The 27,884-nt window shown below is 41.2% G+C and overlaps 1 protein-coding gene across 4 annotated transcripts; it reads right to left on the bottom strand.

The window, feature by feature from the left end:
* Nucleotides 1–389: 389 nt before the first annotated feature.
* Nucleotides 390–26,809, bottom strand: mfsd12b (major facilitator superfamily domain containing 12b). Of its 4 annotated transcripts, none has more exons than XM_017718180.2 (11): nucleotides 26,476–26,809; nucleotides 18,700–18,910; nucleotides 15,567–15,693; nucleotides 13,659–13,844; nucleotides 12,310–12,402; nucleotides 12,059–12,151; nucleotides 10,097–10,267; nucleotides 8,615–8,709; nucleotides 8,182–8,312; nucleotides 5,779–5,824; nucleotides 1,221–1,370 (listed from the first exon to the last, which is right to left on the bottom strand). In XM_017718180.2, exons 1-10 carry the CDS (start codon nucleotides 26,735–26,737, stop codon nucleotides 5,820–5,822), a joined length of 1,374 nt encoding a protein of 457 aa, XP_017573669.1. In that variant the 5' UTR covers nucleotides 26,738–26,809; the 3' UTR covers nucleotides 1,221–1,370; nucleotides 5,779–5,819. The 4 variants fall into 4 exon arrangements, with proteins under 4 accessions (XP_037391598.1, XP_017573669.1, XP_017573668.1 ...); XM_017718179.2 differs by having other exon boundaries at nucleotides 1,221–1,358; XM_017718178.2 differs by having other exon boundaries at nucleotides 1,230–1,353.
* Between the last annotated feature and the right edge of the window lie 1,075 nt (nucleotides 26,810–27,884).

Below are 27,884 nucleotides of genomic sequence, written 5' to 3'. Positions count from 1 at the left end.
GTGGTCATGAAAAAATGGAATATTCAATCATTTATTTGAATAAAATAAACATAATTAAACTATAGGGTCATTCCCAGCAGGATTTAGTTTAAAGTCTGTAAAGTCAGTTAAACCTCTGAAATGTGTTTTCAGCTCTGACTGCGCACTAATTCAGTAGATCCATATATGGAGTTCATAAAAGCTTATTACAGTAAGCATGTGTTAGAACACTTGGAGGTGAAATGACATCAAAAAAGCAGCGTTTGTGGCAAATAACGCTTATTCCAACAAGCACTGTGTGTCATAAAGCCTGCTTTTTGATGTCGTGAAAGGCTTATGTAGGTATCATGTAGCCTTACGAACGCTGTCCTACTGTAAAGCGATTTAATATAACACTTTGGAAGCTTTGGAATTATTACTCCAGTGCAGAATTTATTACAAAACATTGAAAACTCCTATTACTCCTGTACAGCATTGCACATAAAGACATTAATTCAATCTGAATAAAGTGCATCAGCAGAAGGAACTGCAACTCTTCCTGAAATAACAGCTCTATCAGTGATGAAATCTTGGATGTGATGTAACATTTGGCATCTGTAGTACAAAGTTACTGCAGAAAAATCAAACATGGAGTTACATTCCCTTTCTTATTTCCCCAAAACACAAAACTGATTCAGAGCAGTTACAGAGAACAGTACTAGGCGAATGAGACAAAGAGCTTTAGAATAGTTAGATTAACATTACAAATGGGGCTATTGTTCCAGATGGAATTTCCAATGATCCGAATAAGTTTCTAAACAGAGCCATTGTAGTGTATGTGGGGCTGGTGAATCACCGATAAATCTTGGTCAAAGGCAGTTCAAATTTAATAATACTCTTAAACTCTTCACTCAACACGTCACGCGCGCTGAGCTATGATCAGTTTTTGCGCCTCATATCGGATCAGCGCTCTTAACTGTTTAACACTTTATGCTTACGAGCTCAGAAACTGAAGACTAAGACACTTTATAGACATACTCACACCTAAGAGCTCCTGTGTACTTGGGTGTGTTTTCACTGGGTCTACAAATCATCTTCACATGTAGAGAAAGCTGACTTCGCTATTATTAAAACCCAAATTCCGCTGAATGGAGAACAAAGAGAGCGTAAGAAGAATAAGTAGGACGTAAATAAAGTGTGCTGAGGCAGGAGTCCCGTAACCGCACAGCTCCGCTTCCTCATAGCTCTCCATTAGAATGCGTGTGCACAGAGAAAGCCCTCTGTCCACGGTCACTTGCCATAGAGAGCGCAATGTGCTGTTTCCAACCACACTGATGCTTCTGTTCTCCGTGTTCTCCTGCTATCTCTCCACCAAGCCTGCGGTTAGCCTCAGACCTGCCCTGAGAAACACACTAGGTCAAAATAACACAAGGATATGAGTGGTACAAAAGCAAAGGTCTGAAACTTCCTTAAGGCTCTGAGTGAGAAAGCTTTAGCAGACTGCCTTCAGCATGCTTATAGCACAATCCTTTTTATTCTAGCTGATTATTATTCATTTTCTCCCTCTTGCAGCGTATTAGAGGCACTTTTCAGCAGTCCTGCTTCTGCCAAAGTTACACAATTCACCTAAAACTATGAGTGTTGGTGAAAAACAACAACATTTATGCAAATTAGGCACACTTTCTACCTTAACCCAGATGTGGTCAATCAAGACATGTTTTGCATCCAAAGTTTGTTTCTTTAGTTTTGCACTGCAGTTATGAGGCTGATGTAGCTAACAATTAATGAAAACTGTAAATCTATGCCGAAACCATCACACACTCACCAGTGTTGTTAATAACCTCTCCTAGGCTTGATTATGTGGATTCTGACACTGTGTGACTTACTGTTGTGTATGAAGATGGACAAAAGTTTGTTAGCAAAGCCAAAAACAACAGCAGCAATCTTGTAGCCTGAATTTTGTCCATTTTTATAGATAACTAGAAAGATAACCAAAGCCTCCAGGACCTTCAGACAAGGCCTAAAGGTTTCTGTGAAGTAAAGAATGCCTGTTTGTGCTTCTAATGAAACTCTGCAAGTCTTACAGTATTACACTTAATTCACTGTTTTCATGCCCTTAATAATCCAGTAACTGCATGAAATCGAATTCTGTTTATATGCACTTAAGTAATCAGATAATGTGAAACTCCAGGTCTGTGAGTCAGACAGTAATTGGATTTTTGCTTTGCAACCAGCCAATAAACTTACAGAAGAAGACGTGACATAAAATCAAAAATCGAAATAAATAAAATTAAAATAAAAATCAAACTTCTTGCTGCAGCTTTTTAAAAAAAAAAAAAAAGTGCTCCCTACATTTACGGCATTTGGCAGAGTACTCCTCATCCTTCACCCGTAGCATTTTCTGCAGCACAATCAATCAAACAAACAAACACAGTATTTCAGCTCACATTCAAATGAATCTAAACAAAGTGTCTCACATTTACGGCAGCTGGCAGACACTCTTATCCAGAGCGACTTACAACTTGATCATTTTGAACAGGGAGGCCAAGGTGGTGTTAGGAGTCTTGCCCAAGGACTCTCATTGGTATAGTGCAGGGTGCTTACCCAGGTGGGGGATTGAACCCCAGTCTACAGTGTAGAAGGCAGAAGTGTTAACCACTACACTACACCAACCAGTGAACCACCCGACTGAAAGAGTTGCTGTGAAACTGCTACCTGATAAAACATATGCTTCCCTGTCTGTCACTTAATTTGTCTTTTAGAAAACATATTTCTGTGTTTAACAGCTTCCAAAAAATATGAATGAAAACTGCAGTTAGCTTAGTGCTAATATACTACTAGATCCCCATAGGGACACAAGCATAAATTAGCATGATCACAGAGGTGCGTTTTCCTCATGTTTTGACCACGTTTTGAGAATTATGGCTCAAATTGAAGGCCTAGATCAGTCATGGCTCACTACTGTGGATAGGTGTGTTATACAGTGTCAGAAACCGCATAAGCAAGAGATTGATTAACAACTAAACACAGTTTGAGGCGAGTGTGATGGTTTGCAGCTAGCAACATGCTAATTAGTGTGGTGTTGAACTTTCATTGCTTCCTAGCTACTTTAGCCCTGTAGCTCCCGTCCAAAACTAAAGAAGCAAACTTCAGATGCCAAACATGTCAAACTCTGACACACTTATCTACAGATAAAAACAGTAGTAGCAGCCACATTAAGGCTGAATTTGGTCATCCTGTCCCACATGGAAAAGAAATACATGTAAAATTCATTCATTAAACAACTTTGAAAACATATAAAATATATATAACATATGAAAATGGCCAAAAGGATTTTTATGCTTAAAATGTACTTTTGTGTTTGGAGTACATTTGGGAATAAAAATATATTTCAAATGCATCTAACATATGAAAAAGTACATTATTTCTCCATATGGGTTTGTTTATTTATTGTGGGAAAGAATAAATTAGATTTTTTTTCACCGCACTATTGTTTTAACACTGTGAAAAAAATGGAAAGCACATTTTAGGATCAAGGAGAAAGATTATAATGATGCATTAATGAAGAATTCCACCACATTTTCCCAATTTCTGTATAAATAAATGGTTCGGATGTAAACAAACTCTTTCAGTGTGATTTAATGCGAAATGTGGTGGTGACAGGAATCAGACCTCTGAAGCTTTTGCAGAAATGGTAGTGAATATGGTGCCTGATGCAGGAGACACTGTTCTCCCATTGTTTAACAATTTGGTTTAGCCCTAAAACAATTTTAAAAGCTATTCATAGCAGAGAAGATCATTGCAGCACCCAAAGAGAACATTTTTTTTCAAATTCAACATTACCATTATTAACACATCTAAAAATTCAAAAGTTTGGATAGTTCCAACTTAATTAAAAATCTTTAGGACTAACACCTTCATGAGTGAGGAAAGTCTCATCACCTTAGCAAAACAATTTAAGTACAACACTATTAAAACCAACTTGTTTTGTAATGTAATGAATTAATGTAATGAATTTGATCACATGGGGTCAGGAATACTTCAGAATACCCTGATCAATAAACACAGTTTGATGCTGCATCCAAATGCATGTTAAGATTCTACTACACAAAGCAGAGCCAAATATCAACAAAATCCAGAAACGCTGCCGTCTTCTCTGGGCTAAAGCTCATCTGAGATGGACCGACTCCAAATGGAAATGTGTGCTGTGGTCTGATGAGTCTACCTTTCAGACTGGGAAAATGCACTTTTAATGCTGACAGGTACATGCACGTTATGGAGGAACATACGCTGCCTTCTAGACATCGTCTTTTTCAGGAACAGCCATGCTCATTTCAACATGTTATCACTAATAAACTTTCTGCATGTGTTACAACAGCAGAGCTTCACAGTACGAGAGTGCAGGTGCTAGAGTTCCTTGCCTACAAGTCCAAACCTCCCTCTGAAATTTGTGTGCATAGTAAAGTGGAACCCAGACTGTTGAGTAGCTGTGTTATATCAAAAACGAAAGGGAAAAAGTCTACTTTCACAATTTATGTCCTCAGTTCCCAAATGATGATTGAGCGATGTTAAAAGGAAAGCTGATGTAACACTGTGCTAAACATGCCCCTGTCTCAGCATTTTTTGGGCATCGCACTTAAAATAAGCATTTGTATACACAAAAACAATAACATTCACTGGATAAAACATTTAATATCTTGTCTCTGTACTGTTTTTTTTTATTGAAAACAGGTCAAAAGTCTTTGCAAATCACTGCTGCCTGTTTTATTCGCACTTTACCCATGTCCCAAATTTGTAAATAAAATGGACATGCATTGTAGACATCACAGCCCCTGATTCCTATTACCACTCTGTCATAACATTCCTCCACTATGGACCATTTCACATCAAACCACTCTGAATTAATCTGTTTACACCATATCAACTGAATTATGCAGAAATTTTTTTTTAAAACTCGGTGAAATGCCTTTTTATGTATCCAGTTTTTCAACATTAGCTGTAGCCAATTCCTGTCAGTATATGACTCTCTCAGTTAGGTTAAATCTACGCTATTAGGAGAGCAATGGTCCTCCAAAGCACTCACTGTTAGAAATAAAGGTACTATGCAGGTACATTTTTCATTCATCAAGGTATAACCAATGTAAATGTTCCCTCAAAGGTACAGCAGTGGTTTTAAGGTCTGATTGAGGCCCTTTTTTTCCAGGTGAAAAGTGCATATTTATACCATTTCATAACCAAGTGTTTTAAAACAGAACAATAAAATGAAAAGCCTGGAGGCGAGACGGGGTGAGTGAAGTCAGTACAGCTTAGAAAATATCATTTCAGTGGATTATGGTACAGTTATGTTCCCTTTCTAAAGGTACTGAGATGTACCCTTGAGGGTACCACCCCAGTGACAAGAGGGGTCCTACCCCAGTGACAGGTTCGTACCTTTTTTTCTGAGAGTGCACAAAGCACGTCTGTTAAAACGGCTTAATAGTTCCACAGCATTGCCAAGCAGTTAGCAGGACAAGCAAGTAGACAGGACAAAATGCATGTAAGCACATGTGTCAGTAAAGCAAGCTAATGCCACATTGTTAATGCCTTTATAACACTCAGAAAACAGGCTGCAGATTCAAGGCAGCGCGTTCCTGCAGTGACCACGATCAAACCAGCTGAAGGAGAAGACGCCATATTATTTTGAAGAAAGCTCCAGTTTACACTTGGCCGGTAATGTGAGAGTGTTGTTCATGCATGTAAACATCTCCTCTCTCGCTTCACTTATAATGCCATTTCAGGCGTCTTCTGCTTCTGTTCATTTTCATAAAGTTTACACTTCACCTGTCCACAGAGAAGACCTCCTGCTAGTAAACACGCTCTCCTCAGTCTACAACACAGACAAACACACGTGAGACAAACAAACCGCATTATGAGGCAGTTGAAAGTGATACTTCAGCAAAAAAATCTAACTTACGCAGCTCCCCCTCCCCCTTAACCTAAATGTAGTCAATCAGCCAATGCTAGAGATGTTTTTGGGTGAAAGTGGTAAACAACACTGGGTTTTCAGCCAAAATGAAAAATGAAAGTTTTGATTAAACAAAACAAAAATTAAATAGACCTACAGCAAAGCAGTGAAATCTAATGCTGTGTTTGACTTGACTCAGAGGTGGAAAGTGCATTTCAACCTCTGCATGTTTGGGCTCAAGTAGGGACAAACACGGAGGCCTCCATGAAAGTGAACATTGACTGTGTATCATAATCAGATATCTGCAGTTATCTGATTAATCAAATGGTCCTGTAAACATCATACGGTGATCTAGAAATCAGATTAAGAAGATCAGATAGAGAGAGCTGGATTTCAGCGCAGTAATCAGATTTTTCAGTCTTACTCTGATTTCTTTCAGATTTCGCCGTCTGTGCATGTGTGAAAGTAGACAACAGTATTGGAAATAAGCGAGCAGCGTCGCCACGAGACGCAGCAAAACGCTTTTTGGAGAGGCGCTGAAATCAAACATGAAATGATCACAGGTCACTAATAGGCGGACCGTGGTCTGAGTCCAGACCCAGACGCTGTCCTATGCGGACCTGGACCTATAACCGATCAACTATGGAGAATTATTTAATTTCGGTGGGGTGGTCCTATTTTTATTATAAGGGTTTAAAATGACGTCATCTATTAGACTGGTGAGAAGAGTTACAGCCTCATACGACACCCAGCTTCTGAATGGAGCTTATGAAATATGAAAGCTATGAAGATGACAAAGAGCGTTTTGGAACCACTGGTGGTTCCAAGGAGCTTAAGAGGCTACTCGACATAACCTTTCCAGCCTTTGCACTACCGGTTTAGCGTCCAGAGACTCAAAAATCACTACTCAGCCAGTCAGATCTGTGCATTAGGGTGAGACTTGAGTGAGTGATGCGCGCACACAGGGGAGGGACGAGGCGAGAAACAGCAGTCAGGGAAGAAAGTGATTCAGAGGGAGGTCATTTCACATGACGTGCTCTAAAAAGAGAAAACCGACAATAAATGTTATTGAAATATGACTGAACTGGACTTTATTTGGTTTGACATTCAGTTGTTGACTGTATAAGATGTTGATATAACTACTGGGCTACTTCAGTAAACAGTATATGGCACTGAGTCATGATGCAAGTTAGACGTTATGATGTTCTGGACCTTTGCTTGAGGAAATTTTCTCGGACTGTACCTTATTGACTTTTAATTAAAGACCCCTGTTCTAGATGATGTATGTTCATATTTTCTTTTTTTATTCATTTATTTTAAACCCACCAACCCCCCCCCCCCTTTGGAGGATTAATTTTCCTTATTACTGGTATAGCAAATTTCTTTTAGTATATTTTCATATTTTCAGTTTAAGTGGTGCGATGTTTAAAAAAAAGCCACGGCATGAAGTTTGAGTTTTACATTACGTTTACGTCATGTATACTTCTGCGAGTTTATTGGCTGGATAGAAAGCAGAAATCTGATTTCTGTCTGACTCATGTAGACCCATTATCTGATTACCCAAGTGCATGTAAACGTGTTGATCGGATTACTGATAAAATCTGATTTTTGGCAGTTATCGGATTATTAAGTGCATGTAAACGCACTCATTGTTATAATACATATACTGTTTACTGAAGTAGTAGTTATATCAACATCTTATACAGTCAACAACTGAATGTTAAATCAAATAAAGTACAATTTAGTCAAACTTCAATAACAACATTTACTGTGAGTGCTCTCTTTTTAGAGCACGACATGTAAAATAATCTGGCTCACTTTCTTCTCTGACTGCTGTTTCTCGCCTCGTCCATCAATTGGCATGATGCTAACAGCATGTTAAATTATCATACATCTCAAACTGTGTTTTACTGTTTGATAATCTTATTGTTGTAGCTAGTAGTGTATCATATATTAATGAATTTAAAGATTTAAGCATGCACAGTGCTTATTGGTGGGGTATAAGCTTCCCCTGCTTGTTAGGTCAAAGCATGGAGGTACATGCTTTTTTGATTACTTAGCTATTAATTAGCCTCGTTGCTTGAGTGCAAAACTAAACAAGCAAATTTTGAATGCCAAACATGTCTTGGCTGATTGGCTACATTTGATGGGAAAAATCATTTTTGTCAACCCTTAGCTGTAAAACTAGCACATCTGCAAAATTACATGTGACAGTTTCATACTGAAAGACATTTCAGGAATATTTGTTTTTTCTTTTCTTTTTTTTTTTTTAAACTCACGTCGGCGAATCCTGATTGGCCAGAAGATCATGGTGAAGAGACAGAAACCAGCAACAAGGGCCACGCCTCCAGTTACCGTTACCATGACAACATGGTAGAACCACATGCACTCCGGGCAGCAAACAAGCGTGCTGTATAACAGACAACACATAACAACACACAACATTGTACTCATACCAACAAACTACATCAGACAATGAGCTACATACTCACACAAACAACACAGCCTAACACAAACCAGAGTGTCTGAGACATCCATTAAAACAAAGACCATCTCAGTCTACAGCAGCGTCAGCATTTCTGAAATTAAACCATAATTCCACAAATGAACTCAGTCTGAATGTCCTTGTCTTCCTCTCTGTCTGCTACTTTAAGCTTCTATTCTACTGACCTGCTGGCTTTGCTTTTGGTGCATGTTTTGCGCATTGCTTACCGGCAGGGGTACAGGCCCTGGATCAGCATGACTGCCAGGCCGTTGGCCACCTTGTCTGTGAAGCTCATTGCTCCGTACACAAACGCACCACTTTGCTTTAAAAAGAGGAAGAAAAAAAAACAATACATTTTTATTCAGTTAATAACTTCTCTCTTTATTCTTTATTTATTAATCTCTCTCTCTCTCATATACTCACATATATACATATATACACACACACACACACACACACATTACATACAATCAGGCATTTATGACCACCTCCTTGTTTCTATGCTTAATCATCAATGTCCATCCATGTCCATGGGGATAACACTGGGGAAACACTGACATGGTGGTGGTGTGTTAGTGTGTGCTGTGCTGGTCTGAGTGGATCAGATACAGCAGTGCTGGAGTTTTTAAACACTGTGTCCACTCACTGTCCACTCTATTAGACACTCCTACCTTGTCGATGTAAAGTCAGAGACGACAGCTCATCTGCTGCTGCACGGTTTGTGTTGGTCATCCTCTAGTGCTTAATCAGGGGTCACAGGACACAGTTGGCTGGATATTTTTGGTTGGTGGACTATTCTCAGTCCAGCAGCGACACTGAGGTGTTAAAAAAACTCCAGCAGCACCGCTGCTTCTGATCCACTCATACCAGTACAACACACTAACACACCACCACATCAGTGTTACTGCAGTGCTGAGAATGATCCACCACCCAAATAGTACCTGCTCTGTGAGGGTCCATGGGGGTCCTGACCACTGAAGAACAGGGTAACAGAGTATCAGAGAAACAGATGGACTACAGTCTGTAACTGTAGAACTACAAAGAGCTCCTATACAGTAAGTGGAGCTGATAAAGTGGACAATGAGTGTAGAAACAAAGAGGAGGTCATGATGTTATTTCAGATCGGTACACACTTTCTTGGTTGGCGCCAACTCTGGAGGTGTGGCTATGCAGACGGCCACTCACAAAGTGCCATGGTAGGCGTACACCCTCCAAAAAGAGATTAATGGTGTTGTTTAATGTAGTTGTTTGTTAGTTATATGTACGTGTAGGTGTTATTTGTGATATTTTGGGTGTGGGGTTGGTTTAGTGGGTTGAGTGTCTACTATAGATGAGAGTGGCATGGTTAGAAGTGACATCCCCTCTATTACAGTCTGTGTGTGCTTCTCTGTTGGTGTGATACAGAACACTTTTCACTAACCGTACTATTAAATATTAAATGTACTAAATATTAAATACAGGCCAAATTTTATGTTGTTTTGACCATATAAGTTAAATGCCTTGAATAAACAAACTTCATGCATTAAAGCGATGCTTTCACTTGCCAAGATGGCAAAACACAAACTGTGGTCAGTGCCTAAAACTCAAAACTAAGGTCTGACTGATGAGAAACTGTTGTAGCCGATGTCGGCAGTGCTGCAACCAGAAAAGTTGGTTTGTAACAGCATTATTTTCGTAGATACCAACAAAAGCACCAAACTAGACCCTACTGTCTGATCTCCAATGAGATTAGCGGTCATGGACAGTGACATGACCAGAATGATGGCAGATCCAGATCCAAGCAGTACGGCCGCCCCGTACACCCGAATGCCCATCTGCAGGTCCAGCAACACCCAGACAGCAAAACCCAGGATGGGCACCAGGCCTAGAAAATATGTCATCTGAGAACAGAGAGAGACCTCACATCACTGATTTTCATTAAAAGCTGCATTTAAAACCACATATTAGAAACTACAGACTAATGAATGTGCTACAAAGTGTACAGTATAAACATTGCACTTTGATGCCACTTACTGGCAAAAAGACATATTTACTGTCAAAGAAAATGTGAATTGAGTTCTTTTCACATAGTGTTCTTACAAATGATTGGATGAACTACTAACAGTGGTGTGTTACACTGATATACTATTTAGCATATGGGTGGCCAGTATGATGTTATTGTGATTGTGATCAGTTACTTCACAGCATGCCTTTGAATATACCATGGGTGTGGTCAGTACTTCTAAGACACTGAGCATTTATCTTTAAAAAGAGATTTAGCCCAGTTATAGGGAACCTGTAAACAACAACAACAGCAACAACAACAACCAGTGTATAACAACAACTTTGAATTTTCCTTACTCTTTTGTAACGCAGCGCTACTGTTTTGCTGGTATATTTGGTCCACTCTAAAGGCTTTAATTTGACATAAATAAATTGACGTGAAGACATGCATGACTAGCTTTATCTTGCGCATCAAACACGTTTTTTGGACAAAAAAAAGGCGACTTTAATTTACTCACCCTCTGTACAATTTTTGCAAACTTTTGATGGCAACAAACACTTTCAACAAATCACGGTCATCACTAGTGTTGACATGGCAGCAACTAAGCTTGTGAATCAGCTGTGTCTTAGCCCCTAGAACGTTTTTGACAAACATCTAAATCAGTAGAATTAGATTTGTAGGTAAAAATAAAGTAATTCTCCTTCACAGTAAAATAAAGCTCTGCTGATCCTTCAACACAGTTTTACAATAAATGGTCTTAAATCAGAGTTAATGTAGAACTGCTAATTCACCCTTGACAGACTGCTGGTCACCATAGCAACACCGACAACAATCTCACGTATGCAGTAGCTAACAAGACAAAGAGAAAGATTTAAGACGAACATCGACAATTTGGAGGCCAATGGACTTATTTGTGTTTATAATCACTCCAGCTGGTTTGCTGATACAGTTAATCTGCAACAAGAATCTGTCAAACGCTAAAAAGTCACAAAGCAGAAGTCGCTTCTTATTCTCAAAATGAGATTAATGAAATGGCAAAGAGAAAGATTTAAGATGAATGTCGATAATTTGGAGATGATTGGACTAATTTAAAATTTTAAAACGTATACTTTTTTAACCAATTCATGGCTGAGAGGTTCATGCACTGTGTGTTGTGAGGCAAAATAGTTCCCCAAGAAAACTTTCAGATTTTCAGATTTCTTGCTATTTTACCATTTTCAACAATAAATATTCAAGACACACAAATAGGTCTACTGGTCATGTTCAATATTAAATAAAATGTATACATCTACTTTGTAATTGTGTACATGCTTTGAGCTTACATGGCGAACCCAGTTCCTATTATAACCACTGTAAAGAAATCTTTAGAGTCAGTAAGTTTCTTTACAATAAGCAATTTCCTCATCAAAACACTGTTACGACTTGTTTACCTTTAACTTCAAAAACCTAAAAAAACTGAACATTGTGAATGGATGTTTTGTGACAATGTCAAGTTTTGTGATATTTGGGCTCCTTATAATTTAGCACAGCTGCATGCTGCCTTAGATGCAGCCATAGCAACTATAACAGTAATAATAATAAGAAAACAGAAGGACGTGATTATATGATAAATACTGTACATTTAATCCTCATACCGTGTACCATTTCATGTAGGATGCTGATAATTAGAAGAGGTGTGTGGACTCACGGTGGTGCCGATGCGTTTGCTGGCCGGCTTCATGGCCAGAGAGGACACAAACCCACTGACGTAGATCACCAGAGGAATAGTGGCGATGTATTTCTGCAGACACAGCACAGCTTCCATTCAATACAACAAATAAAGGTTACTCTATAACATTCTATAGGTTCTATAACCTCAACCACAAAACGTGCCATAAGAATAAATTGACTGACCGATTGATTTGTTTGTTGTTTCGGTCAAAGTAAAACGTCCCTTACCTTAGGCAGTAGTAAAGAATTGATCAGGAACATAGAGATATAGGTCTGAGAGAGGTTGACGATGAGTCGAGTGCACATGTAAAGAGCAGCCACCTGCAGAACAAAAACACAACGACTTACACTTACATTCTTATCTGAGCACTGCACAAATGACCAAATTAACCATTTCAACCTCCAATATTGGAAGAAAAAAAAAAAAAAAAAATCAATCTAGCCAAACACACAACCAACTGGACTACAACCAAGCATTTTCAGTTAAAACAGTTGCATCATCAAATGTCCACTACTGAACTGTGTTGTCACTGGAGATGAATGTAATCAGACTTAAAACTACAACTACTGCTGCTACTACTGCTGCTACAGCTACTACTGTACTGATCTTCACAAAAACACCTATTATTAAAGGGGACTTTATGCAGAAAATGTATAAATTATCTAATTTAAGCTACACTATATAAGAACTTGAGGATCTGGAGACCTCCCTGGTGGAAACATGTAACTGAATGCATCTCTTGGAAGAACATTTCATAATGTGGGCTGGCTTCAGACCCCTTCACAGAGAGGATGAATCTGATGATTGTGTGCGTGCTGAAAGAGTATTCAAAGAAAACTTGGTGAAGGGCGTGTCTTCTGAGGATGTGAGCGAATTGTCCATTATTGCAATCATATCTTTGTCAGTATAGCGTTGATTTAAAGACCTAAACATGGTGCCAGACCTTCTTAAGCCTGTTTGTGTGATGCTAATGTGTGATGTGATGCCCCAACCTGGTGCATCTGCCTTTTTAGCAGCAGAGTGCACGCACACACACACACACACACACACACACACACACCATGTTTTAGCCTGTTTTCAGACATCAGCTTTAAGAAACTTGCTGAGTCCAAAGTGGTGGTGATGTGAAACTAGACATCCACCTATAAAAGATTCCTCATGAAAAGTTGTAACATGAAATAGCGATGCATAGATTGTTTGATGGCTGAGACACTTGTCTTGTTTTATGGCAGTTTTTAGAAGGTTTAGGCCCAAATTGCATTATTGGCCATGCAATCAAATCAGTCCACAAAGAAAATTTTATCTTCATCAACATTACATAAATTTACAGACACATGTAGTTTCACTGGTGGTTTTGGATAGCAAATACAATGGCATGGTAGACATTGCGACCCCTGGTTTCACATCAGACCAGTTTGACCGAGATGGTGAGACTGCACAGTAAAGGAACTGTAAATGAACAGTTTCACAACAAATCACTTTGAATGAAGGTGAGAAAACTTCATCAAAGGAAAGAAAAGACATTTGTCCTCCTCCTAAACTTGGTATGGTCTCAGGTGCAGCTGTGCTGAGTCACCTGATAGAAGGAAGGCTCAGTAAACCAGTGTTTCCACTGCAGCAGAGGCCTGGTGGTCGAGCTGAGGTCAGGCAGCAGTGGGTGTCCCTCTCCCGTCTCATCCCGGTACTGAACGCTCTCCTGTGTGCCAAGGTGGAAGATGAGCGAGAAAATAGCACCAATACCCAACACGATCAGTGCCAGGTCCTGAAAAAGAGCAGAGAAATACAGTGCTTTGACTTAATTACGATAAACCACTGTTTTAAATATATATATGCAGTCAAAAAGAAGTGTTCAAACAGTGGATAGTGCAGCTTTTACATGACCGATTTCCAACCTCTCTATCACTTAGAAATAAACAGGCTGTTTTGATTACTGTGCCTTTAAGACCGATACAAATGAGCTCTGTTCTGATTGGCTGTCCTGCATTGTGGATCTTTTATATCACATCACAAAAATAGTTTAAGAAGCCTTTTTTGCAAGCTTGGTTTCAGTATACAGAAAGTATGAATGCCATGTTTTGAACCTATTTCACAAAAAATAGTAAAATACAGTTTTCCATGATATGGACCTTTAATAAATTCACAGCCTTGAAACAACTGATGAGTATTAGTATCTGAGCTCCTGCTTTGGTTAGAATAAAAGACAATGCACAAGTCTTAAAAGGACAATATCACAGAAAATCTAATTTCCCTCACTTTTTTTCTGGAATAGAAGTGTTTGGTGTCATTTGTGAACCTTAACATTTGAAAACCTGTTGTTCAATTTTCAGCCCAGGTAAAAACAAACATTACACATGAACCTCAGGGGAAAAACATCTAAGATAAATGTAAGATATGGGCCTGTTAAAAGGTACAGCTGTCCTGGCAGATTTGCATACTGGCTTTAAATGTATTGCTATGTTTTTCACCAGCCCACACAGGCAGTCATTAAAAATAAACACTAGATCTGGCACTAGATCTGAACATTACACATTATTTAGAAAGATCAGTAGAGAACGGCAAGGGCAGGAAAAATCCCACTGGTAGCAAACCAAGTAGATTTAGAGGCTCTTAATCCTTTTTGGCTTTGTGACTAAATTCTTGATGAGTACTGTACGTTTAACAAGGCTGAAAAAGCCAGAGAAAACCTAAACAGCTGCAAGTCACACTAATGGCATGAGGCGACAGGCAAGCAGAGTGAAACAACAACAACAACACTGTTTTAAGTGGGGGGAAAAAAACTTGCTTTGTTTACATCATATGAAAAGTCAGTTGATCTTTACATTGTGTGAACAAAATGATTTAAAAAAAATGGGGCAAATACATAATAAATACGGTTACATTAATCTACATTAAACTTAAACATTAGTGAAGCACTGGAAAAGATGTATGTAAATATATCTAGATATATGTAAATCACAATCATGTGGCTTTGGAAGTCCTGTCTAGCAGTCTGAGGTTTCTCCAGCAGGGGGCACTTCTAGAACCCTTTAGTGTTCGTCATTTAGAGAAGAAGCAGTCATGAACCCACACCAACAGCGTTCAAAAAGCACCCATATTTACAGCAACAACTTTTAAAACCAGAGGTGAAAAAGTTTATTATGAAAAGTCGTTGTTATTTAGTTACTAAGTGTTATTTATTAAATTCCAATAAAGATAGTAAAATAATTTTATTACATTCATTAATGGTGAAACGCTAAGAACCACAGAGAACGCAGCTACAGTCAAGCATGTTCAAGTGTGTTCACTATTGATCTGCTGCTTAAACTGTTTTCTGTGTCTGTGCTGACCAGCGCAGTTTATAATCGCCATCTCTCTCACACACACACACACACACACACAGGACAGAATCCTGATGCATCCCTAATTCACACATCTCTTCTCCTACAAAGTTTCCATTTCAAGGGCGTAAAGTTTTGCGACAGCAGTGACGCAGTGATGCTCTCACCCTGAATACCGGGATGTCCAGCTGACTCAAATGGTCGGCCACGGACGGATCAGCTGCATGCTGAAAGTGGAACAGCAGCCAGGCCACTCCATAGACTGTGATGTTTGCCACCACTGTGAAAGCATATCTGTAGGAGGAAGAGACATGATCTTTCAAGCAGCATTCATGAAAAATAAAACAACTTATTGAATTATGGTCATTCAGTTTATCTGTGCCTTTTCACCACAGTTTACTTAAAGAGACACATCGACCAAATAAAACCACTTAACTATCGCTTCGTCTGTTGTAAACCAGCCCAATCACCTCACAGAGGTGCCACAATAGTAACAAAAGTCATTTTAAAGTTCAAAGACTTGGAAAATCCCCTTCTGATGATGCATTTTGAAGGTGGGAGGAAAATGGCAATGTGAAATGTTTTTTCCCCACACACTGGCAGGCTGTTGTAGAAGGAAGCTAGACAGCCAATGTCACTGCTAGAATATATTTATTAGCCTCTATACCAGTGGATCTCCCTATTGCCATTGGGGGGATTGCCAGTGGTAGTTTGTTTGTGCAATGCATGCTGGGTACTGTAGTGAAATAACACTGATGGACAAAAATGGAAAAAAGAGAAAAAATTGTGAATGACGAACCAACAAAGGCTACAGAATATTACATAACACAACCAGCAATATTAAATGCTAGTTTTACACAAGGATGCCGCCTCAAGTAAATAGTCTTACTGAAATTTGGACCTGAGGCACTAGGTGTTACGCAATGTTAAAAGTGGTCCAACATTAAGGTGGTCCAAAAAGGAACTGCACTTGCATGTAAAACGTGAAGCACTTTGGCACGGACTAAACACCCTCATGTTCAAGCTCCAGCAGGACTTTGCAGAAACACTGAGGATTTGGCCAAGAGCCCCTTCTGTTTGGACTTCATTTCGGCTGTTGTGCTGTAATATGCAAACATACTGTAACCGTATCCAGTAACACAAGCTAATCTCCTCAGTCAAGTACAACACGAGGACGGACGCTTAGAACACAGTGCCGAGTCTGATTCCCTTGTATTCTGACACAAGACTCTTGTTAAGGTACTTTCCCCATCATCACGCTTAGCCAGAGCCACATTCGTCTCTTTCACGCTCTTCTCCTTTCAAACACACTCCTAAGAATGCGTCTGATGAGAGAACTTCCTCTTGTGTGGTTTCGTTCCCAGTGTGGGATGAAAAACGCATCACATGACTAAAAAAGTGCTCATAACCTCCATTCCAGCACTCTGGCTCCGCTTTCAGGAGCAGGTACTGAAAAACTGAAAACTTTCCCCTCTTATCCTGAAAGTTCGGTGTCTGAAGTTTGCTTCTTCAGCTTTTGATACGAGGCTCATGTAGCTAATAAGGAAGGAAATCTTATGGCTGCAATTAAGCCAGCCAGCCACATATTCCGGGATGTTGTCGTGAGGTAAAACCTTGAGTCATCATTCAACAAATTAGGGCCAGGATCCACGAGGAACTGTATGTTATTCAAAGAAGAGCTATAATCAACTACCTCCTGACAAAAGGCACACATTTTTGGGCAGTCCCACAAAATGTACATAAAGCTCCACATTCAGTGTCTTTGCTTGGTGGCAGATTTTAGATACATAGATAGAACTTTATTGATCCCGGAGGGAAATTGCAGTGTTTCAGTAGCCAGACATATAATTATACATAAGCTTACATAAACTATGCAGAAAAATACAAAATAGAAATAAATCTAGACAGAAGTTAAAGTACAAGAGAAATAAAATAAGGTATAAAAGTATTTCTATTTTAGATTGATGAAATGATGATTGGGGTTATGTGAAGACAGTAGCTCATGCCATTTCCCAGTTTACCGGCCTTCCCCTCTGTTCCATAACTATCCGATTTCTGCTGCCCAGTAATATTTACAGATCAGTGGTGGACAGGAACAAAGTACATGTAAAATAGTTACTGTACTTTGGTATTTTTTGGTGTATCTGTACTGAAATTTTTCCATTCTGGGCATCTTTCTCCTTTCACTCCACTACATTTCAGAGTCTAATATCCGACTTTTTCCTCCTACATTCTGAGAAATCTGTCGTTCCTTTTGGTTTCTGTGTGTATAAAAATGTAATATGTCAAAACGAAAGAAGCGCAAAGCCAGAGCACCAATCATTAATGCTTTTGATAATTTTTCATCGGCCTCACTAATTAATGACGTTCTATTAAAAGACTGGTTTACCAAGAGAGACGCTGGAGGACTTTCACCTGAAATGAGTTCATGAAGCCAGTCTGGTTATAAAAATGATGACAGGACCAGATCAGAGCCAGAATTACTCTTTTAGTACTTTTACTTTATACTTAAGTACATTTGAAGGTACTTTTACTCAAGTAGAGGAGTAAAGGGAGGAACTTCTACTTTTACTGTATAAACAAATATAAAATAAACTACTTGGTTTTTTTGCATTTTCTACATTTCATTATTGTGTAAAATAGTTTTCTAGTCACACTTCTATCACTTTTATTATGCACTAAAGCATTTCCTTAAAAAAAAAAAAAAAAAAAAAAAAAAAGCAAGACCAATTTTTACACCACGGTTATTACAGTTTTTGAATTTTCATAAGCTTTTGTTTAGTTTGTTTATTTCATTTTAGTTTCTGTTAGTTTATGTTCATTTAGTTTATTCATCAGTTTTAGTTTTGTTTTTGTTTCCTGAGAGGTACTAGTTTTTTTATTTAATAAGTTTTAGTCTTAGATTTTAGTATTATGAGTGCTGTGATCGTAGGTATATGATATGGGTGGAATATCAAAAAAAAGAAGCAGCCCACTTTTAAATGGTCATTTACCCACTAAAGAAATGAAAACTACATTTTTTCTTTATTTCAGAAAGTTCTGCAGCAGATATTAAAGTTTTCATTTACTTTTCACGTTTTCAAAAAATAGTTTGTATATTTATTACTGTTGTATACTTTATTACTGTTAATGGGCACATTTTTCATGCCAAGCTTCCGTTTTAGGCCTAGTTTTAGGTAACTACAAAAACCCTGCAACAGAGATATACAGTCATACTTTCCACCACTTCCTCCTAAATCAAGCCACTTTGCTGCACTGCTATCACAGCAAGCTTGGAAAGAAAGAGGAAATGCCGCGTACCTGTAAGCAGTCAGCTCAACCTTGGCGTGCTCGCAGGTAACCAGCTCAGGGATGAGCGACAAGTGGGAAATCTGAGTGGCAGCCCAGCCGAACTGGAAGACAATGATGAAGGGCATGAAGTAGATGAGCCCCACCCACTGCGGCGTCCCCACTCTGCACCCCACGCACGGGTTAAAGATGAAGGGGAAAGACACCAGAACACTGACGGTCCCTGAAAGACAGACACAAATCACTGGAGTTACTGTACGACAGCGGCGCTCAAACCTGGTCCTGGAGATCTGCCACCCTGAGGACACCTGGGTGTCATCATCCGGCTCTCCTTGAGGCCTTCATTACCTGGATCAGGGTTGGAGCTAAACTCTGCAAGGCTGTAGATCTCCAGGATCAGGACTGAGAATCCCTGCTGTATAATAAACAGCTTTTTGAATAAACCATCAAAATTCCAGCTTTAACTAGCTTGTCCATGTTTACAGGTAACAGAGTGTCATACAATGTCATAGGCCACATAAGCAAATCTATTAGAGGTTGAATAATAACTCTACACAGTATGTAGCAAGTGTTTGATCTAGCTGTGCAGTTGGCACCAAATAACTACATAAATAAACAAAATTTGGACACAAAAAATGTCTTGGCTTATCAGCTACAATGGCTAAAAGTACAGTTATAAGTATTCACGAAGGATGCACTGATATAGGAATTCCATGGTGATGCTGATATCTGATATTCAGTCCGATATGTAAATATTTATTAAATGAATAAAGTGGGACTTCAAAAATGCTGGCTAAAATGTTTACAGTACACATGTTTACATACATTCATTCCTATGATGAAAAAAAACCCAGCAACATTAAAGTCCAGATATTTTAGGACAATCTAGCATCACCTAACCTTCTGTTCTAATAGAGCGCATTCACTGCAGAACATGAGCAGAAAACAAACTGCAACACAGTCTATTTTGAATTCTTTGTTGTTGTCATGTCACGAAAACCATCCACCTATTCAGCCTACAGCAGTTTAGCTCCGCCCTCTCATGCTGAATTATAAGGCATGTTTCAGTCTGGATTGCCTTTTGAAGCAGGTACAATACAGGACAGCCAATCAGAACGGAGCTCAGTCTTAAAGGCACAGTAACAAAAAACAGCCTGCTTCATTCTGTGAGGTAGAAACAGAGACTGGAAAATGACATGTAAAATGAATATGACTGTTCTCAGCACATGAAAACAACATCATGATTGGGGAATCAGGAAAATGGACACAACACAACAGAAATGTAGAATTATCTGCCACTGTCGTTGAAGTCATATGAATTCGATATGATTGTGTCTCCCTAATAACAATAATATTAATAACAATGTTTTATCTGTATTTCAAACCCAACATGCAGCGTAAACAACATTACACACCACATCACCGCTCAGCACTCTTATTACAGTGGTATTAGTTCCACTGTCCTCAGTTACCTGGCTCAGATGAGGAATTAAACAAAAACGTGCAGCCGCCTGGGTCCACGCGGTACCCCCCGTTATGTAATGCTCACCTCTGACCCTGTCCTTTGCCACTCTCAATGCTTTTCTTTGGCATCTGTGTATATTATGGGTGCCCAATCCAGCTCCTGGACCTCCATCAATGCAACATGCCTGATTATGGCTAAGCAAGGTGTGCAGAAACATCTGAATATTAGAGGGGCCTTAAACAAGGAGGGAGAACAAAAGTTCAAAGAGGATGCTGAACCCCCAGAAGCAGTGTTGGGAGAGTCCTTCCTGAACGTAAACAAAGGCCCAATCCCTTGTCACCCCTCACCCCTACCACTCAGACCTTAGGCCTCTGTTTTGCGCATTCACGTCTAGGGGTAGGGTGTTCCGATTTTTGTTGAGATGGAGGGGGAGGGTGAAGTGCTGGGGCTGCATGGCCCTCCAAACGGAGGGTTTTCAGAGTCACACTTCAAACAGAGAGTTATGAGGAAAAAAAAACAACCGGTAAGACGGCAGCACAACCGACCAAAGAAGCCAACAAACGCGAGAATTTTCTCTGATAAAAAATTATGATAACCACCGTTTTATCTGTTTAACGTCTTTCCAATGCATTATGGTCGTTTTCTTACATAACAAGCAAAAAATAACGCTAATGGCATGCTAATGTCTCAGTAGCTAGCTAGCTAACTTTCCCATTCTACCTTAAATAGTCCAGCAGTTCTGACGCCTGAAGTGCCAGAATGTACTGCTGCACCATTTAAGGTGGAACAGGAAAATTTGAACATGTTTCAGCTTCACATCACCAAAGAATTAGCAGTGGGCAATAATAAATAATGCCCCCCCTCTTTTAAGGCGTATGATGCTCTAAGCCCACCAGTGAGGAGCTGAACTTTACCCTCCTCTGCTGTCACTGAAGATGGGCCGGGTCGTCCACAGAGCAGCGCTAGTAGCTGTTGATGAAGCTTTGTGTATGTTCATAGGGGAAGATTTCAACCACTACACCTCTTGTAACCCAGTTCCAAAGGGTTAGGGTGACACTCGAAACCAAGGGGTAGGGGCAAAAAGAAGAAATGGGACCGGGCCCAAGTAATTCATCTCCTCATACACTGTTACCACAGAGGAGCTAAAACAACGCTGCTGTGGCTGTAAAAGGACCTGGCTTAGCAGTTCTGATGACAAGCAACCAAGACCTAAAGCTGATTGTAAAATAATCCTGGATTAAACCAGATTAAACCAAACAACATAACAGCAGCATATAACTTCAGCTAGAGCAGCAGAAACACTCTGAGGGAGAAAAGAGAAGTGAAACAAACTGAGGCAGCTGCGTCTGCCTCAACCATGACATTTTAGATGATGATTAACTGCTACATAAATAACTGCAATAAACCATTTAAAATCTTCCTGTTTTTATTTTGGATTGAAGTATTAAACTGGGCAGTTAAATATCAAACGAACAAACGTCACTCACCGCCGCCCTCTAAAGGCGTCATTAACAAACATCAAACGAACAAACGTCACTCACCGCCGCCCTCTAAAGGCGTCATTAACAAACATCAAACGAACAAACGTCACTCACCGTCGCCCTCTAAAGGCGTCATTAACAAACATCAAACGAACAAACGTCGCTCACCGTCGCCCTCTAAAGGCGTCATTAACAAACATCAAACGAACAAACGTCACTCACCGCCGCCCTCTAAAGGCGTCATTAACAAACATCAAACGAACAAACGTCACTCACCGCCGCCCTCTAAAGGCGTCATGAACAAACATCAAACGAACAAACGTCACTCACCGCCGCCCTCTAAAGGCGTCATGAACAACCATCAAACGAACAAACGTCGCTCACCGCCGCCCTCTAAAGGCGTCATTAACAAACATCAAACGAACAAACGTCACTCACCGCCGCCCTCTAAAGGCGTCATTAACAAACATCAAATAAACAAACGTCGCTCACCGCCGCCCTCTAAAGGCGTCATTAACAAACATCAAACGAACAAACGTCGCTCACCGCCGCCCTCTAAAGGCGTCATTAACAAACATCAAACGAACAAACGTCCCTCACCGCCGCCCTCTAAAGGCGTCATTAACAAACATCAAACGAACAAACGTCCCTCACCGCCGCCCTCTAAAGGCGTCATTAACAAACATCAAACGAACAAACGTCCCTCACCGCCGCCCTCTAAAGGCGTCATTAACAAACATCAAACGAACAAACGTCACTCACCGCCGCCCTCTAAAGGCGTCATTAACAAACATCAAACGAACAAACGTCACTCACCGCCGCCCTCTAAAGGCGTCATTAACAAACATCAAACGAACAAACGTCACTCACCGCCGCCCTCTAAAGGCGTCATTAACAAACATCAAACGAACAAACGTCACTCACCGCCGCCCTCTAAAGGCGTCATTAACAAACATCAAACGAACAAACGTCACTCACCGCCGCCCTCTAAAGGCGTCATTAACAAACATCAAACGAACAAACGTCGCTCACCGCCGCCCTCTAAAGGCGTCATTAACAAACATCAAACGAACAAACGTCGCTCACCGCCGCCCTCTAAAGGCGTCATTAACAAACATCAAACGAACAAACGTCCCTCACCGCCGCCCTCTAAAGGCGTCATTAACAAACATCAAACGAACAAACGTCCCTCACCGCCGCCCTCTAAAGGCGTCATTAACAAACATCAAACGAACAAACGTCGCTCACCGCCGCCCTCTAAAGGCGTCATTAACAAACATCAAACGAACAAACGTCCCTCACCGCCGCCCTCTAAAGGCGTCATTAACAAACATCAAACGAACAAACGTTCCTCACCGCCGCCCTCTAAAGGCGTCATTAACAAACATCAAACGAACAAACGTTCCTCACCGCCGCCCTCTAAAGGCGTCATTAACAAACATCAAACGAACAAACGTCGCTCACCGCCGCCCTCTAAAGGCGTCATTAACAAACATCAAACGAACAAACGTCGCTCACCGCCGCCCTCTAAAGGCGTCATTAACAAACATCAAACGAACAAACGTCGCTCACCGCCGCCCTCTAAAGGCGTCATTAACAAACATCAAACGAACAAACGTCGCTCACCGCCGCCCTCTAAAGGCGTCATTAACAAACATCAAACGAACAAACGTTCCTCACCGCCGCCCTCTAAAGGCATCATTAACAAACATCAAACGAACAAACGTCACTCACCGTCGCCCTCTAAAGGCGTCATTAACAAACATCAAACGAACAAACGTCGCTCACCGCCGCCCTCTAAAGGCGTCATTAACAAACATCAAACGAACAAACGTCGCTCACCGCCGCCCTCTAAAGGCGTCATTAACAAACATCAAACGAACAAACGTTCCTCACCGCCGCCCTCTAAAGGCGTCATTAACAAACATCAAACGAACAAACGTCACTCACCGTCGCCCTCTAAAGGCGTCATTAACAAACATCAAACGAACAAACGTCACTCACCGTCGCCCTCTAAAGGCGTATTTAACAAACATCAAACGAACAAACGTCACTCACCGCCGCCCTCTAAAGGCGTCATTAACAAACATCAAACGAACAAACGTCGCTCACCGCCGCCCTCTAAAGGCGTCATTAACAAACATCAAACGAACAAACGTCGCTCACCGCCGCCCTCTAAAGGCGTCATTAACAAACATCAAACGAACAAACGTCCCTCACCGCCGCCCTCTAAAGGCGTCATTAACAAACATCAAACGAACAAACGTCGCTCACCGCCGCCCTCTAAAGGCGTCATTAACAAACATCAAACGAACAAACGTCCCTCACCGCCGCCCTCTAAAGGCGTCATTAACAAACATCAAACGAACAAACGTTCCTCACCGCCGCCCTCTAAAGGCGTCATTAACAAACATCAAACGAACAAACGTTCCTCACCGCCGCCCTCTAAAGGCGTCATTAACAAACATCAAACGAACAAACGTCGCTCACCGCCGCCCTCTAAAGGCGTCATTAACAAACATCAAACGAACAAACGTTCCTCACCGCCGCCCTCTAAAGGCGTCATTAACAAACATCAAATGAACAAACGTTCCTCACCGCCGCCCTCTAAAGGCGTCATTAACAAACATCAAACGAACAAACGTTCCTCACCGCCGCCCTCTAAAGGCGTCATTAACAAACATCAAACGAACAAACGTCGCTCACCGCCGCCCTCTAAAGGCGTCATTAACAAACATCAAACGAACAAACGTCGCTCACCGCCGCCCTCTAAAGGCGTCATTAACAAACATCAAACGAACAAACGTTCCTCACCGCCGCCCTCTAAAGGCGTCATTAACAAACATCAAACGAACAAACGTTCCTCACCGCCGCCCTCTAAAGGCGTCATTAACAAACATCAAACGAACAAACGTCGCTCACCGCCGCCCTCTAAAGGCGTCATTAACAAACATCAAACGAACAAACGTTCCTCACCGCCGCCCTCTAAAGGCATCATTAACAAACATCAAACGAACAAACGTCACTCACCGTCGCCCTCTAAAGGCGTCATTAACAAACATCAAACGAACAAACGTCGCTCACCGCCGCCCTCTAAAGGCGTCATTAACAAACATCAAACGAACAAACGTTCCTCACCGCCGCCCTCTAAAGGCGTCATTAACAAACATCAAACGAACAAACGTCACTCACCGTCGCCCTCTAAAGGCGTCATTAACAAACATCAAACGAACAAACGTCACTCACCGCCGCCCTCTAAAGGCGTCATTAACAAACATCAAACGAACAAACGTTCCTCACCGCCGCCCTCTAAAGGCGTCATTAACAAACATCAAACGAACAAACGTTCCTCACCGCCGCCCTCTAAAGGCGTCATTAACAAACATCAAACGAACAAACGTCGTTCACCGCCGCCCAGTTTCTCGTTCAGCTACTCCGTTTCTGAGTAGCTAAACACCAACAGATGTACAAACTTGGATTTGTTCAGCTCTATCACAATTTTTTAAAAATTATATTAATTTTTTGAGTCTTTTTATATTTTGGGTGGTTGTTTTGGATGGAGGTTTCGGTGAAAGACACATTTCTGTGAGAACAGAAAATAAAGTTTTAGCAAATCTTCATTTTCCTCAATTCCATTTCAATCCCTCACATTTAGTTCCTACTTCTCTTTTTTGGGTTTAATTCCATTTTGTTCTGTTGTTTCTGCCACTAGAATAAACATTTTTCAGCTCTCAGCATTAGCACGTATCATCATTTATCAAGTTCATTTACATTTACGGCATTTGGCTGACGCTCTTATCCAGAGTGGCTTACAATTTGATCATTTTACACTGGTAGGCGAAGGTGGTGTTAGGAGTCTTGCCCAAGAACTCTTATTGGTATAGTGTAGGGTGCTTACCCAGGCGGGGATCAGACCCCACTGGGCAAAACCCCAGATGGTATTCACTACACTATACCAACCGTTGCATTTATTTGCTATTAACAATAGCGTTGCATGTTAATTTTGCGACTGTCAAATGTCAAGAGTACAAGCCGGGGAACACCAGACTGTGCAGTAAGTCAAAGCAACTGGAACCCAATCCACAGCACCCGGGGAGCAGTTGGGGGTTAGGTGTCTTGCTCAAGGACACCTCAGTCATGTGCTGTCGCCTCTGGGGATTGAACCAGCGACCTTCTGGTCACAGGGCCAGTTCCCCAACTTCCAGCCCATGACCTCCCCTAATGCACTGAATTGATTGTCCTAATTTAATACAAGATTTGTCCAGGAATCCCTGAAGTATCACTAGTTATTTTCATAAATGCTGAAGGGGAATTCCATCCATTTTTCAAAAATTTCTGCATCATTCAATCTTTATATACAGAGTATACAGAGTGGTCTGGTGTGAAATGGTTCATTGTAGAGACTTACAGTGGTGGTCATAGGAACCAGGGGTCACCATGACTACAACACAAATATAGGCATTTTACTGACCGTCCTAAATGACCAGTACACCCATGTGTGTTCTGTATGTAACGATAATGCTGAAACATCTACAGATCCAAAGGATTAGGCTTTCACTGGGAACTATTTTGCCTCATAACGCCCTGCATGCACCTCTTCACAATAAATGCATTTAAAACTGTTTTGGGCTAAAACTTTCTCGTGTGCACCATAAAACAGCGTCTCAGACATCTGTCAGCTAAGCATTTCATGGAATAACTGTCTGTGAGGGAGCTTTCACAGGTGGTCTGCTTCCCAACACCACTACATTTCTTTAACATTAAGCTTCTCATAAAGTCCCTGGACTCTGTAAGCTCGGAGTCACTGGACTGGACTGGACAGTAGCCCTGCACCCCCCTTACCGATGAGATGCCAGGTTTTCCTTCTGCCGTACGAGCCGCATCCTCGTGTCCGGTCAGACTCGTAGCCCACCAGCGGCGTGGCGACCCCGTCCGCGATCTGACCCACCAGCAGCAGCAGCCCGGCGCTCGTGTCCCGAAAGCTGAGCACTGAGTGGTAGTACAACAACAGGTAGGTGAACCACATGCACGCGCACAGGTCGTTCAGAAAGTGGCCGACCGCGTAGGCGAGGCGCCTGGGCACGGGCAGCGTGGAGTCCGGCATGACGAGCGGAGGAGCTGGAGGGACAGCGGCTGGACACGGACTCTTCTCTCCCTGTCTGGAAGGACGGCTCTATCAGCTCCGTCACACTGTCACACTCCAGAAACTCTGCTTTTCAGAAAAGCGCCGCCTGACGCCGGAGGCTTGTTCTAGCAGCTGACCAATCAGGACGGGGATAAGCCGAGCGAAGGTTCGGGGGGGGGGGGGGGGGGGGGGGGGAGTGGGGGGGGGGGGTGTTGGGGGACTGTACTGGATGAATGGATGGATGGTTGGACAAAGAAACACACAGGAAGACAGACAGACAGACAGACAGACAGACGGAAAGATAGGTAAACAGACAGACTGACAGACAGACGGAAAGATAGGTAGACAGACAGACTGACAGACAGACGGAAAGATAGGTAGACAGACAGACAGACGGAAAGATAGGTAAACAGACAGACTGACAGACAGACGGAAAGATAGGTAGACAGACAGACTGACAGACAGACGGAAAGATAGGTAAATAGACAGACAGTCGATAGACAGACAGATGGAAAGATAAATAAATAGACAGACAGATGGATGGATAAGATAGGTAGACATACAGACAAAGACAAATGATAGATTGATGGAAAGATAAACAGACAGATAGATGGAAAAACCGACAGACAGACAGACAGACAGATATCCAGATAGGCAGACAGACAGATAGATGGACAGGTAAATAGACAGAGACAAAGAGATAGATAAATATCCAGACACATGGATGGATGGATGGATGGATGGATGGATGGATGGATGGATGGATTTAGACTCATCATTGTTTAAGTTTGCGCACCCTAGTGAAATTGCATGGCTGGCCGACTGTGCTTATCCTGTTTCACTCCGAATGGAAGGAAAAACACGTTCCGATGTCCAGTTCACATTGACTTTAGCCCCCTGAAACACAGAACACACGGCTCATCTTATCTGTTAACAACCTTCCTGGCTTGTCAAGCAACATCCAGTTATAAAACGCAGGTAAACCCCTCTTCTGAAAGGAGAAAGGATGGATAAGCTTTGTACGCCATTAGATCCAGTGAGGATCATCAAAGCTACAGCTCTATGAACCATGGAGACCTGGTGACACTTCAGGTCATGGTTATTTTCCTTGCAAGCATCATCAACG

This window comes from Pygocentrus nattereri, chromosome 28, assembly GCF_015220715.1.
Source record: "Pygocentrus nattereri isolate fPygNat1 chromosome 28, fPygNat1.pri, whole genome shotgun sequence".
Lineage (NCBI taxonomy): Eukaryota > Metazoa > Chordata > Actinopteri > Characiformes > Serrasalmidae > Pygocentrus > Pygocentrus nattereri.
Note: the sequence above shows the minus strand (reverse complement) of the source record. Positions and strands in the feature narration are given on the sequence as shown.

What these genes read in the sequence shown, in the direction of transcription:
- mfsd12b (XM_037535701.1), bottom strand. Translation starts at nt 26,737, where the DNA reads ATGCCGGACTCCACGCTGCCCGTGCCCAGGCGCCTCGCCTACGCGGTC. An exon ending in GAAAACCTGGCATCTCATCG is followed by an intron (nt 18,911 to 26,475) that starts GTAAGGGGGGTG and finishes TCTGTCTTTCAG; the next exon opens with GGACCGTCAGTGTTCTGGTG. An exon ending in GCAAACGCATCGGCACCACC is followed by an intron (nt 10,268 to 12,058) that starts GTGAGTCCACAC and finishes CTCTGTTCTCAG; the next exon opens with ATGACATATTTTCTAGGCCT.